Source organism: Triturus cristatus, chromosome 4_2 (assembly GCF_964204655.1).
Source record: "Triturus cristatus chromosome 4_2, aTriCri1.1, whole genome shotgun sequence".
Classification (NCBI taxonomy): domain Eukaryota; kingdom Metazoa; phylum Chordata; class Amphibia; order Caudata; family Salamandridae; genus Triturus; species Triturus cristatus.
The window spans coordinates 70,375,476-70,389,327 of NC_140586.1; the positions used below are offsets into that span (position 1 = coordinate 70,375,476).

Consider the following 13,852-nt stretch of genomic DNA (forward strand, 5'->3'; position numbering starts at 1 on the left):
AAAAGTTAAAACAAGATACACAATGTGTTAAAATTCATAGTCTGCACTATAAAATAAAAAAATAAGATGGTATTTCATCACATAGCAGCAAATCACAAGTTTCCAAATGAGGGCAAAGATTACAATTTTGTAACAGTAAACATAGGTCAGTGCACAAACAATAAAAATATAAATGCTAAATACAACACTGTATCCCCAGAAAACCATAATATTCAGAAGCAGTTCATTAGGGCTCAGATTTGACCGAAAAAGCCATAAGGCATGTGACCGGAGCATGGTGTAGTAATAACAATAAATTCAGTAAAAAATACCATTTGCGAATAAATAAAATCATTTCCCAACTAAGTTCCATAAACGGACTGCTGTAGAAATGTATCTATGCACCATTAAACATGTAAATTCGTCATTCAAAAGCTGGAGATGATACAAGGCCGGCCTGCTCTTCCTGATGTTTAAAAATCTTAATAGGCCATGTTCAGGTTGAAAAGAAAAAAACAAAAACTTAATAGGGGGATAATAAAATCCCTCCTCGATTTAGTGTAGAATCGACAGAAAAACAAAAAGTGCAACATGTTCTGAGTTGATTTAGAGTCACACTAGCATGGTTCAAGTTCAGCATCACAATAAGCTTTGTGAGGATAAGAGACCAGGAAATATGCGATACTGAACCTAAATCTAATAATGTAAAACATTTTTGTATGACAGAAGAAAAAAGACAGATAGGGTTTTACACATGGAGAACGTACTAGAGGCAAATATTCCAAAACTCTTTTTCCTGGTCTGCAGGTGCTCACTGGTCGTCTTTAAAAGAGATAAAAGATCCCCTTTCAAGTGTGTTTTTGAAACCATGGCAGTTCGTTCAGGGTTATAAAAACAATCCACTATCCCCATTGTCTACAGCTGCTTTTCTATGTAACTAAGTTGAGTGATCTAATATGTTAGGTTTATAATCAGTGCATTGTGGGGGTGTAAGTTAGTTAGCTCAGGTAACAATAACTGCTGCATTTCACTGGTTTTGTGCGAGTGAAATGTGAGCCTAACTAGAACGTCCCTGTAACCTTTGGTTTAATCAGAGAATTTCCAAGGATTTTTCATTCTATTTCCTAACTATAACATCTCTGTAACATTTGTGGGTTTTTTTAGTGAGAAAAAAATTCCAGTTTAAAAGTACAAACTTGTTCAAAATAATTTGTAAATTGTGATATGGAAAACAGTCAAGAAGTATCATTATGCACATTTTGCAGCCACAGTGGTCTTTTGCTACAGTGTATTACATAAATAGTGGAAATGTAACATACCACACATTTATGCTCTCTCTGCACATGGGTGCCTCCTTCTGTCTGCCACCAGCTTATTTTTCTGGCTATTAGTTGCTTTTTCCAAGGAAAACAACTACTTCCTCTGCCAGGGCTTATATTTCATAAGGTAATGCGTGTTTCCGGTGCTCATAGGTGCTCCTTCTGTGCTCACTGCCTTTTCCCCCACAAATTTCTCATTGCTCTGATGTACTCTTCTCATATACTTGTGTGTTCTGTGATCCTTTGGCATCTCTGCCTTTTTATCTGTCAAATATCACTGCATAATTTTAGGCTGTAGCTGAGATCCCGGCACCTCCACTGGAAGTGACTGCAGACGAGGACTTGGATTCTCACATCGACTCCAAGGTTGATCATCCTCATCACGAAGATGAGGACTACGATGACGAGGAAGATGATGATGAGGATGATGATGTGACAGAGGAAGATCATAAGGTACTGCACAACATATTTTCTTCCACTGTGTGGTTTAGAATTACAAGTGACGGAAATATGGGTGTATAAATTCTGTGGGAGAAGTGACGTTCTATATGTACGTGGTGGTGTACATGGAGGGATTTATGACAGTGGTTTGTAGGTACAGTTTTTATGCACTAAATGGTGGCTATGAGAATGTGGTTTATTAGTTTGGGGGGGGGAGGGGGGGGGGGGTTAGACCTCACCAAGTATTAATGTCACTATTCTGTATCTGGTCCAATTAGGTTACTTTAAACATTAGCTCAGTCCTAGTTATCTGGGGCACAGAGCAGCCAGGCTTAACCCGAGAAACAAGTTTGAAGCATTTGTCAGTACCACAACAGTTTAAAAGTTGAAAGCACAATATGATTAAAAATCCCACTCCAATTTATGAAAATAGTATGAATTTTAATGAGCAAATAAAAAACAAAAAATATGCATCTGGGGAAACGGAAATATGATTAGTAGTTTTAGAGCCTTCTATCGCCAAAAAGCACTAAGCTACAACTGCAGGTATCTGGTTGTGCTAGACTGGGTCAAAGTTAAATTATTAGGACATGCACAATGGAGTGTGGTTTGGCTACAGAGGCCAGGTTCATCCCTTTTTAGGTCTCGCCTGGCGTAGCTGCGCGCATGCGCAGACTCGCCTGGCGAGATTTAATGTTTTGAGGGATTTTCTGTAAGGGGCATTAAGCCCCGCCCCTCTTTTCCATTGGCCGGCGTCACCGTTTATGCTAAACTGTGGCCAGCCATTGGAAAAGAGGTGTCGGTGACGTCTTTGCTTGGCTTTTTGAGCCGTCCCACTTGGACGGGCTGACCTGAATTACGTTGGTCGCAAAAGGTTTCTTATCTTTATGGGGCCAAACACATGGCCCCATAAAGATGAGAAACCTTTTACTTAAGAAGGAAAGCAGGCGAGCACGTCCAAGTGGGACGGGCGAAAAAGCCGAAAGTAAACGTCATAGGCTGCCTGGAGAGCGCTTGTGTTACTTATGTTATGGTGTTTGGTGCGGGCAGCAGGGACAGGCCTGCCGAGATTCTGAGCTCTCTGACGAACGTGTTCCCAAAACATGCACGCACTCAGGGATATCTCGTTCCCCCAGACTATTCGATATGTTTTCCTATCGAATAAATGAAGCATCTTAAGGAAAATAAAAAGGTGTCTTTTTGTATTCACCCCACGTACAAAAGCGTGTTCTAAGGGTAGGCAAATGAACAGACCTTCTCACAAAATGATGAATATTACCAGTAACGCGCCGCAAACACGTTACAAAACGAACTTCTGAAATTTACATAACGCAGTTATGAGCTCTAATGTTTTACGGCGTCCCTGAATCAGGTTTCACTTTACGCACGCCACCTACGGCACCAATGCGGGTTTTATATGTGTTAAGATTTATCTGTGGTGCATTTTTGTAGTGTTGTTTGTTAAACAGTTTATTTCACGAAGGTGCGACAACGGCGCGGTGGGCGTTTTTGGGGGTTAAAAAAAAAAAACGGACATTTTTAAAGGTCACTCATGCATGGCCAATTAGCTTAAAAAAAAAGGGGGGGGGGCAGACCTGTGTGAAAAAAAAAAAAATGTGAATAACCAAAAGTTCAAGTTGTCTTGTGGTGGAGGGGCACGGTTTAGGGGCGGTAGGTTGTCGGGTTAAAGCATCTCCGCCTGCCACAGAACCCGCGCCATCTGAGTGCAAAGCAGAGATCGTCGGCTTAAATTCGAAGTTATAAATGGTGTGTTCGCCCCCCTTGACCCCTCCACCGGGAAAGCGTTCCGGCAGCACCGCAGTAAGTAGTGTCGCACATACCCGAGGGGACTGGCTAAGAACTGCAGGGTCTGGTAGAAAACTTTGAAGAGTGCGTCTGGGAAGGAATCAGCGCCCTCATAGATGGGGGGCCGGGGCCCTGTCCTCGGATGGAAACCACGTTAGACAGCAAAAACTTGAGTGAACAACACCTGCAGACGCTGCCGCGCAGGGAGCGTCCAGAGGGGTTGGGGGGCTGACCGTGGTGCCATGGACCCGGCAAGGAGGAAGGGGGAATCTGGGCCATCAGGGGCGTAACTCACCCCCCTGCAGCGCTTGTGATGGGGGAGGGGGGCATTCTTCAAGTCGCCCGACACTTGTAATCAGTGCAATATTGGAGAATAAAGGGGGCCATCATGCCACAGTGTGCGCGGCAGTGGGAGTAACAACATTCAACGTTACGCCCCCGTGAGGCTTTCAGGCTGTGCAGACATCATTGTGCAGCAAGTGCATTGGCGCCGGAGCCCTGGAGGGCCCACTGAACTTTTATGACGATATTTTTGGTACACAACTAGTAGTGAGAGTGGCTTATATCCTTGCTTTACTGGGGCGGGGCCTTAGGCACACCCGATGCGCCACTACCGCACAGAGCGCTGCGTCACTTCTGCCCAGGGCTTACTACGCGCTCACTGCTACTCACTGGAGGGACACTAACTGCTCACTGACTCCCACAGTGTGCTGTTGGGCCTGAGTGTGTTCAATCCAGTCATGCTAATCTTTTCACTGACACTGTGTTAGATTTAAAACATCCTCACTGCTGATACTAGTGATTGTGTAACAGCTCCCTGACTCTGTCACTTTGTGTTAGGCTTATCACGTGCTCACTGTTCACACTCGCGATGTGTTATAGCTCACTTACTCTGTCACTATGTGTTAGGCTCATTATGTGCTCACTTTTCACACTAGCGATGTGTAACGGCTCACTGACTGTCGCTATGTGGTAAACTTATCATGTGTGCGCTGTTCACACTAGTGATGTGTAAAGGCTCACTTACTCTGTCTCTATGTGTCAGGCTCATCGTGTGCTCACTGTTCACACTCGCGATGTGTAACCGATTACTTGCTCTGTCACTATGTGTCAAGCTTATGTGTTCACTATTCACACTAGTGATGTGTAACTGATCACTTACTCACTCACCATGTGTCAGGCTCATTATGTGCTCGCTGTGCACACCAGGGATGTGTAAAGGCTCACTTACTCTCTCACTATGTGTCAGGCTCACCGTATGCTCACTGTTCACACTCGCGATGTGTAATGGATTACTTAGTTTGTCACCATGTGTCAGGCTTATCATGTGTTCACTGTTCACACTAGTGATGTGAAACGGCTCACTGACTGTCACTACGTGTTAGGCTCATCGTGTGCTCACTGTTCACATTAGCGATGTGTAACCGCTCACTGACTGTCACTATGTGTCAGGCTTATCTTGTGCTCACTGTTCACACTGCGACGTGTCACTCCTCTATGGCAGTCCAGTCTATGGCAGCTAAATTGGCCCTTAAGAGACAGCGTAACTCCTCCGCGACGCTGGCACTGAGGGACCTACACTGGACTCCTTTCAAGGACAGAGTCAGTTTTAAATCTCCATGTCTTGTCTTTAGAGCGCTCCATGACTCAGGTCCGCTCTCCTTACAAGAACGGCTTACCTGGTATGCGCCCAAAAGACTCCTCCGGTCCGCCAGCCAAAGTCTGGCGTCTGTTGCCAGAGTTAATTCGACAAAGCTAGGGGGCAGAGCTTTCGGCCTGGCAGCAGCCTGTCTATGGAATGAAATTCCCCTAAGCCTTAGACAAGTAGACTCATTACTGCTATTTAGGAAGAACCTTAAGACCTGGCTATTTGCCAGAAACAGCTAGTAGGTTTCCTGTTTAGTGGCCGAATCGATTGGTTGCCTTATGTCATCATGGTCTCTGTGCGCCAGGATACCCGTGGGGTGATAGTTGCGCGATATAAATATTTTATACAATACAATACTCTGTGCCAGGCTTCTCGTGAGATTGCCGTTGTGTTAGGTTTAGTATTTCCTCTCTCTTCTCACAGCAATGACGGGTAACTACTCACTGATGCTGCCACTGTCTCTTGGGCTTACAGTATGTACTCACTAGTCACAATGGTGATGCGCAGTGGCGTACATAATGATTGCTCACTTTCTCTGCTCACTATGCATACTAGTGCTGCGTAACAGCTCCTGCCCGGGAGGCTTCACCACTGCCCACAAGTAGGTGAGTTGCACACTTTGTTGTTAGATAAGTCGATTCTGATAACACACCCATGGAAATGAACTGGTAAATGAAGTACTCTGTATTGTAGAATTAATATAGCGCCTACTACACATACGAAGTACATGCCTACCTGGTTTGCATGCTACATTGTGTGGGGCGTGTGCTTGGAAGTATGTTGTCTTTATTTTGACCCTGTGTGAGAAGTGTTTCCGTATCTTGCTTGAGGACTACTCACGTGCGATTGTCGTGTGTTGGGATGCAGCGCTTAGAAGCACGATAGATAAAGTGTGAGAGATAGGTGCACACTATTCCGGAAGCGATACTCACCTCCTCAGATCCCTCGGCCGCCTGCAGCGGTGCGGCTCTCCTTGCTTTAAAATACGCGAAGTATGCAAGAGGACATATATCTATTTATACCTGATGTAATATTTATAAAGACAAATTCTAACATTGTACACCCTCTCGTATGGGTAGCAGCGAGTATAGGTGTCTGGCACTCATACTTCTGAGATATGTGTACTTCAAGGGTTCCATGTCGAAGAGTGGATTTTTTGTGCGCTATTTCATTTCACTAAGTGTTCCGATGAGGTGCGCCGCTCACGTCGGTTCAATTGTGGCGCATCAAGAACACAACTCACAGAATACCCGGATTTAAAAATAAAAGTCCCACATTGTATTTCTCGCCCTGTGCACGAGTACTCCCGTCCGGGGAAGGATATGGCAATACAGGTCCATACGGATGCCAAGCTTTTAAGTGAATGGCTCCATAAGAAAACAGAAAATAACAGCTCCATTCCCTGAGTATGCAACACACAGAGCGTGGAGGGGGATGCGTCATCAGTTACTCCAGCCCGGGTTGCATCGTAGAATTCTGAGAATTGTAGTCTTGGTTAGCCCAGTATAAAGCTGCCACTACAACTCCCAGAATTCTAAGGAAAAGCCTGGACTGGATTATCTAGCGAGGCGTGGATTCTTGGCAGCGATGGTGTCGGCGTCTTGTAAACTTGGGGTGACTTGCCTCTGCATCATTTCTCGTGCCTGCATGAGGGGGCTCATCACAATATCTGTCTCCTGCAGGGACCGGGTACTGAAGGAAGGAGGCTTGTAAAGAACAGAGTACGGACAGGAAGGGGAAGGATTCAGGCATCTGGTCGTGTTATGTTGAAAGTCGCACTCCACAGAACCAGGTCACCCCCGTGTGACTACCACCTTTGACCATAAACGGACTGCCCGTGCCCGGCTTCAGTGGGGCAGACAGCGTCCTGCGTGAGGGTAAACTCCGGGGGAGAGTAGGTGACGCCCTAGAGCACGGAGCGGGAGGAGAGTCCTTCCAAGCCCACCTCTGTGCGTTCCGCAGGTGAGACGGGGCGTCGCCATTAATGGTGCAGTGTGTGCTGTTGCACCGGGACCAGTGCTTGAAATGGAAAAATAGAAGTGCAGGTACTCTGAACCAGAGTACCTGCTTGTTTCTGAGAAGTGCCCTTACTCTCCAATTATAAGTATTACATTTCTCTTGAGAACTGCCGGTACTCTCACAATCAAAATAAGCAAGCATTTGCTATGCAATAGGTCTCGCATTTACGCGAGTTTGAGCTATTGACATTGCAAATGACAATGCCTTTTATTTGTTTTTAAAACTTAAATAAAAGGCAGTCATTTGCAATGTCAATAGCTCAAACTTGTGTAAATGCGAGACCTATCGCACTGCAAATGCTTGTTACCTCTTTTTACCACTTTTACCTTTGCGCCACATTAATGTTGTAATTACTCCTCACTGCATTTTTAACCTGTTTTAACTTGTAGTCCTACCTTAAGACTCTTTCGTGGTCCGCTGCTGCGTTCTTTGCTGATTGAGCAAAGGGAAGTGGAGTCATTCCAGTTAGGCAGGAGCACTTCCGGCTGAGCTAGCAGCCTAGTGCCTGAAGGAACGCCCATAAATGAGCTTGATAGGGCAGACACGTAGCGGCAAGCCTGATGGTAGGCTGCATGTTGTGTTCATCCCTTTTTACCTCTTTTTACCACTTTTACCTTTGTGCCACTTTAATTTTGTAATTGCTCCTCACTGTGCTTTTAACCTTTTTAGGTCTCGCCTGACCCAGCGCATGCGCTGCTGTGGCGAGACATTTAGCAGCTGCTTTAAAAGTGCTACCTTGCCGGCCACCAGCTTGCTATTACGCGCACAAGCACGCGCAACGTGCACAACTTTTTCCTGTTGCACGCGCGTGCACCAATGACTTGCACGGCTTTGGTTTTACGGCCGCGCGGCCAATGCTTGTTTTGACCAGTTTCACGGATTAAGGGATGAAGAGGAGGATTGGTGGTTTATTGCATGCCCTTGTTTGTGTGTTACTGGGTCGAACAACTTCTTCCCAGAGCCCTGTCTAATGGATGTATAGTTTTACCTTTTCTCGTGTTTAAAGTACGTTTATATAAGGGGATGTTAACCTCGTGTTTTTTACGGTATAAATGCCCTCATTTTTGTAGTATAACAATTTCTTCGTTTTTGTGCAACCCATGCACAGCGTTCTTGCGTGGTAGTGTTCTATTTAACTTGTACTACGCTTACCCACATCAGTTGTGGCTCTTGGATTGCAGCATTCACCAGGTCGCTGATGCAACTTGCCTACATAACTGGCATACTCGAGGGTAAAAGGTGTAGTCATTCCTATATTTAATCGGCTTTCCTGAGGTGTAGTCATTATTCCTGTATCTAATCGGCCTCACTTTTGCTCCCTCCGTGTGCTGGCCATCAAGTTTCTTTTTGGTGGTGTAAAAAAATGGTAAAGCGCTTGAAGCCACATGATGGGTTTTAAAGCTCGATATGCTACTTTTATTTTCGCTAGGCGTCTCTCGTGCCTTTCTTGTTTATTATTGTTTTTTTTAAGGGGATCAGCAGTGCCACGGGCTGCAGGGGAGGGACGAGTACTTGAAGCCGAAGGAAGGATGAGACAGCTGCAGGAGAAGGACAGCGAGCAGCTCTGTGTAAAGGGAACATGTCTGGTGTGGTGTGCCGAGTGTGGGCTACGCAATGCACGTTCAATGCAATCTACAGCAATCTCCAAAATGAAATTTTAGCCTCCGCACAGGGAAAGCAGCCAGGACCAAGAAACAGCACGGTCACCTTTTTAAACAAGCATTGACATAGCCACTAGGTCTCGCCTTTGGGACCTTATAAGTGTTTAACCATGCAACAGTTAATGTTGTTGCTGTAAGGATATTGTGCTGCATAACTAAATACTTATATGGTCCCAAAAGCGAGACCTATTGGCTATGCCAATGCTTGTTTAACCTGTAGTCCTATCTTAAGACTCTTCCCGGGTCTGCCTCAGCGATCTTTGCCGATTTGAGTTGGGGAAAGTGGAGTCACTCCAATTAGGCAGGAGCAATTTCAGCTGAGTTAGCAGCCCAGTGCCTGAAGGAACGCCCATAAATTTGCATGCTGTGGTGGAAGAGCGTAGCGGGCGCCCCGCTGGTGTGCCAATGGCTAGCCCGTCTTTGCCTGTCTGCGCCTGTACTGCGCCATGCGCCAGGACCCCTGGTTCTTGTACCATGCAAAAGCCCAATATACTCGCCTACCCTAGAGAATAGCTTCTCAACTTAAGTGAATAGGGGAATACTGCGGCGTGTTATCTCCTCCTCAGTCTGAAAGTACTCGACAACATTACTGGCTGCCCTGCCTGTAACTTTCAGCCCACCTCCTTGAAATTGGGCTCGACAATAGCTCAGGAAGTCACTCTTCTCTCTGGCGTAGTTGAGAGCACCCTTTCTGGATTTCTCATTCATGCCAGATCACTTAATACAATTAAAACAGATCTTCAATCTTATTTCTCATCATGAGCCAGAGTGGGGGTTCGTCACAGAGACCTGGGCTTAGGACTCCTCGGGTCCTGATCTGGTTGATGCTATTCCTCAGGGATATACTATTTCCCGGCTTGATAAAATGGGCAAAATTTGGGGGGGTTTTGGGCTGGCCTATTATTTATAAGGCTTCTTATACTTGCTGTACAGAGCCATTATCTGCACCTAAAAGTCCCTGTGAAGCATCATTTTTCCTCAAAGTGCTTCAGACTGAATCTTTTGCTGGAATCTTCATGTTCGAGGCATATGAGCTGTAGATTGTATACTTGTGCATAGATCGCCATCTGGTTTTGGGCTCGGATGTTTGCACTTTGTTTTTGTCCTGGAAGAAGTCTTTGTAGTAACGAGGTAGGTGACTCCTTAGGATGATAGTGCGCATGGGCATCGACTCCATCTTCAGATAGTTTTTTTCCACCATCGGTTTTCCCCTTCACGCATCGTTGAAATCCAGCCTCTTCGATCGAGAGCTTCGACGTGGGCCGCAAGGCCTACCCGCCCGTCACGCCAGCAGTCGATGGAACGGACTCCATTTAAAAAAATGCCCCGGGTGTGGTGCTACATTTCCACACACAGACCTACACGAGGTTTGTAATTTGTGGCTATCCCCAGAGCATGAAGAAAGCAGCTGCGAGTCCTATCTATCATTCCGATCGAAGAAAACGATTCATGACCATCCGGCTCGCCGTCACAAGATGAAACGTGGCACTCGTCCAGTGCCGGACATCTTTGGAGAACAGAGTGACTCATCAGCACAGCGCCGATCAAGAGGAAGAAATCTCTGTGTCTGAAGCTGACGACTCCGACATGGAGGAAGACTCTCACATCACTCCGGAACTACTTTCGCCCTCGGGCCTAGTGAAACACCAAAAACATGGCTTAGATGCCCTGCCCTCCGGCCCAGCTATGAAACCGAAAGACAAAGCCTCAGGCTTGGGATCGAGCCGTCCCCACAGTACCGAAACTCCATCTCCGGCACCGAAAACCAAATCCAAGCATGGAACTGAAAGACTCAGACCCGAAACCTCATAAACCAAAGATTCCGGAACCGGCAATAGCTAAGCCCAAATCTTCGGAGCCGAAACCCAAAGATCCAAAATTTAAAGACAAACCTTCGAAACTGAAGGTTCCAAAAGACAAACCTTCGGCAAATAAATAACATGCACCAAAGGATTCGGAACCGGAAAAACAGACTGCCCATAAAATACCCTCTGAAACACCCAAAGAGAAGGAATTACCACCTAAAGAACTTACTTTACAAGAACCAATGGATTCCAAGCAAAAGAAACTGCATATTGATCCAACAACTGGACATCTTGTCGCAACCCTTCCTAAAAAACGAAAACAGGACATTTCAGAGGAACACCATATAACTCCCAAAAAGAGGAGGAAATGGGTACTAACCCCTCTACCCCTTACATATCTCCCTCTCCTCCACCTATTGATCCTAACTTACTATTATCGCAATATAACTCACCACCACCTCATTTCTCCCCTGACCCACAGGCGGATAATGACACAGATGAAGATACAAATACAGACGGGGATGGGGATAATGACATCACACCATACCACAAGACCCAGATCCATGGGACGACTACGATAAAGACCCAGACAATACTAATGATCCGGACCTATATCCCTCCAGACCATCACCACTCGATCATAATATAGGATTCGCACAGCTTATCGATAGAGCTGCTCTATTTCATGGGGTAGAATTACACACTGACCTATTAAAGGAGGATTTTACTCATGGAAATGTTCGCTCTCTCCCAAAAATCAACTAATACATTACCAATGTTAAAAGGCATGCTAAAGCATACTGATGAAGTATTCAAGGACCCAGTTAGAGCACGAATCCTCACCCCAAGAGTTGCTAAAAAATATAAAGCTGCTCCTACGGACCCAGTTTATATTAAAGGTCAAGTCCCCCCTGGACTCCTTGTTGTATCTAATGCCCGCAAGCGAGCCAATTCACAAGCCACAGGTGACGCACCTCCTCCTGATTAAGGAGTCAAAGCTCATAGACGCGTCAGGCAAACAAATTGCGTCACAAGCCGCTAATAGCGTATTGCCAATGCGCAATCCCTACTGACACGCTATGACAGAGCGCATTATGATGAACTGGAAAAGCTAATGCAGCATTTACCAGATCATGAACAGCTTTGGTTTTTTGCTTTGTTGTGCCATGCCGACACGCCCATACGCCCCTACGTCGGCGCCGATACTGATGAGACGCGGACGGAGTTGCTGGTCGCTGAATCGGGAGCCAAATTGGGACAATTTCGATAATACCGATAATACTGCCTCAAAAGGATTAAGGATGCTGGAGGGAAAGTTAATTCCGTAAAGACAGCCCCCGTGTAGCAGGAGAAACCTACAAGCAACCTGCAAGCAATTTCAGTGGGGGAAAACGGTCAGCCGGAAAAGGGCACGGGCGTAGGCAGTCGGTTGGTGAACAACAGAGGTAAGTGTGGAAGCTTCCCTAAGCTTTAGAACTGGCAACAGCTTACCCTCCCTCCCCTTCTCCCTATAACGGCCAGTGAAATAGAATGGCTTAAGGGGTATAATAAGGTGGAGTTTAGCTGGAGGAATACCAGGCAAACAATAAACAGAGAAACAGAGAGGATAGGTCGGACTTTTACTGATTCACTACTCAAACTGGTTTTGACTTGGATCTAATTCTGGGGAAAAAACAAACTTGAAAAGCCGCCAGTAGAGTGTGCATGTACTTGTCAAGGCCCCCAGAAAGAATAAAATCACCACGGACCAAAACCAAACGTCAGGAGATTCCTCAATGGAACAGAGGGTCTCTGGAGAAAGCATGGAGAGCCCTGGGCTAAGAGCTAAAAAAAAAAAAGCACCAAATTAAAAAAGAAAAGGAAATATGGATGCAGCGCTTGGTAGAAAAGGGGGCGTGCCAGCCTCAAATCTATAAAAGATTTTGTGGGGAAACACTTTTAAAAAGTGCTTTCGCCGGCGAAGTCCCCCAGATGAAGAGGCCGTACAGCAAAACAGGAATGATTCAGTAGACCTGGATGAGCAAATACTGGAGTCATCAAACTTGGCGAATCGATCCCTTCTATGCCTAAAGGACTCAATTATGGCCCCTCGGCTGTCTTCATCCCCGCGAGTCTTTTCTTTACATGACCCGGAACCGATGATACTAGACCCACTGGAAACTAACAGCGAGGTCTCAAGGACTGGCTGGGGGGGGCCTCGGGCACGGCATCAAGGTCCAAAGGAAATGGGAGCCAAGAGCAGCCCGGTATTCAGATTTCTGTATTAAAAGAAGATGAGGGACGTAATCTAATATCTGATTTAAATTTAGATATTACTGCAACGCCGTTTTCTTCAATGTTGGACATAATGCTGATGCTGCAAAGAACTCTTCAAGGGCTACTGGAAGTCACAATGTTAAATAATAACATTTTAAAATAAGATTGAGGGGGAGCTACAAGGAATTAGAGGCCAAATGCCATCTATGACCAGACCAGCCCCAGCCACCAGCTCCTGTTGAGGTCACAGACACTGCAAAGGACGCTCACGAAGTTTATATTTCAAGATAGCCAATGATGATAAAAAGAAGGGGTGAATTCTCTAGATAAAGGTCATGTAACTTTACGAGCCGAGTTGGAAGGAAGGTACAAAAAAAGGGGAAAGGTAAGGCAGCGAAAATGGGGAGTCCTGAAGAGGTTAAACTAGAATCTGCTGATCATGAGCTGTCGACTACTGAGTGAAATCGGAATGAGGAGGGTTCTACAAAAGAGTACCAGAGAGAAAGTAAAAAAGGTGCAATCAAACCCAAACTCACAGTTGAATAGAGCAAGATATATAGTTCCTAATTAGGGAAAAAACTTTGGTAATGACCCCCTTCAAAGAGTTAGAACAGAAGGATGCAGTAAATTCACGGCAGTGCCTAGAAATAATAACTGGCAGCCACTTATGACAACTACTATGGAGAGTAAGGAGGGAGTTAGGAATAAGTGGTTAAACTTTGAACCTGTACAAACAGTGAAGAGGGGGGAAAAAACAAGGAAGAGCTCAACCCTAAATAGGTCGCAGCTCCTACACTCATTCTCACAGTGTCCTAGCTTGAAAGGTATTGGAACTAAAGACTTGCGGCAAGTGGCATTTAAACTTAATCTTAAAGGGAGAGAGATTACCAGGGTACTAGTCCATTCTTAACTGGTAAA

General features: G+C 45.6%; 1 protein-coding gene across 1 annotated transcript in view; it reads left to right on the forward strand.

Annotated features, from left to right (window-relative positions):
- The window catches only part of PRKCSH (PRKCSH beta subunit of glucosidase II), a 377,155-nt gene that overhangs the window by 111,722 nt on the left and 251,581 nt on the right, over window positions 1–13,852 (forward strand). The window contains exon 10 of the mRNA XM_085600555.1: window positions 1,590–1,751. Coding sequence (XP_085456681.1) covers window positions 1,590–1,751 — 162 coding nt within the window. The remainder of the gene's footprint in view (window positions 1–1,589; window positions 1,752–13,852) is intronic.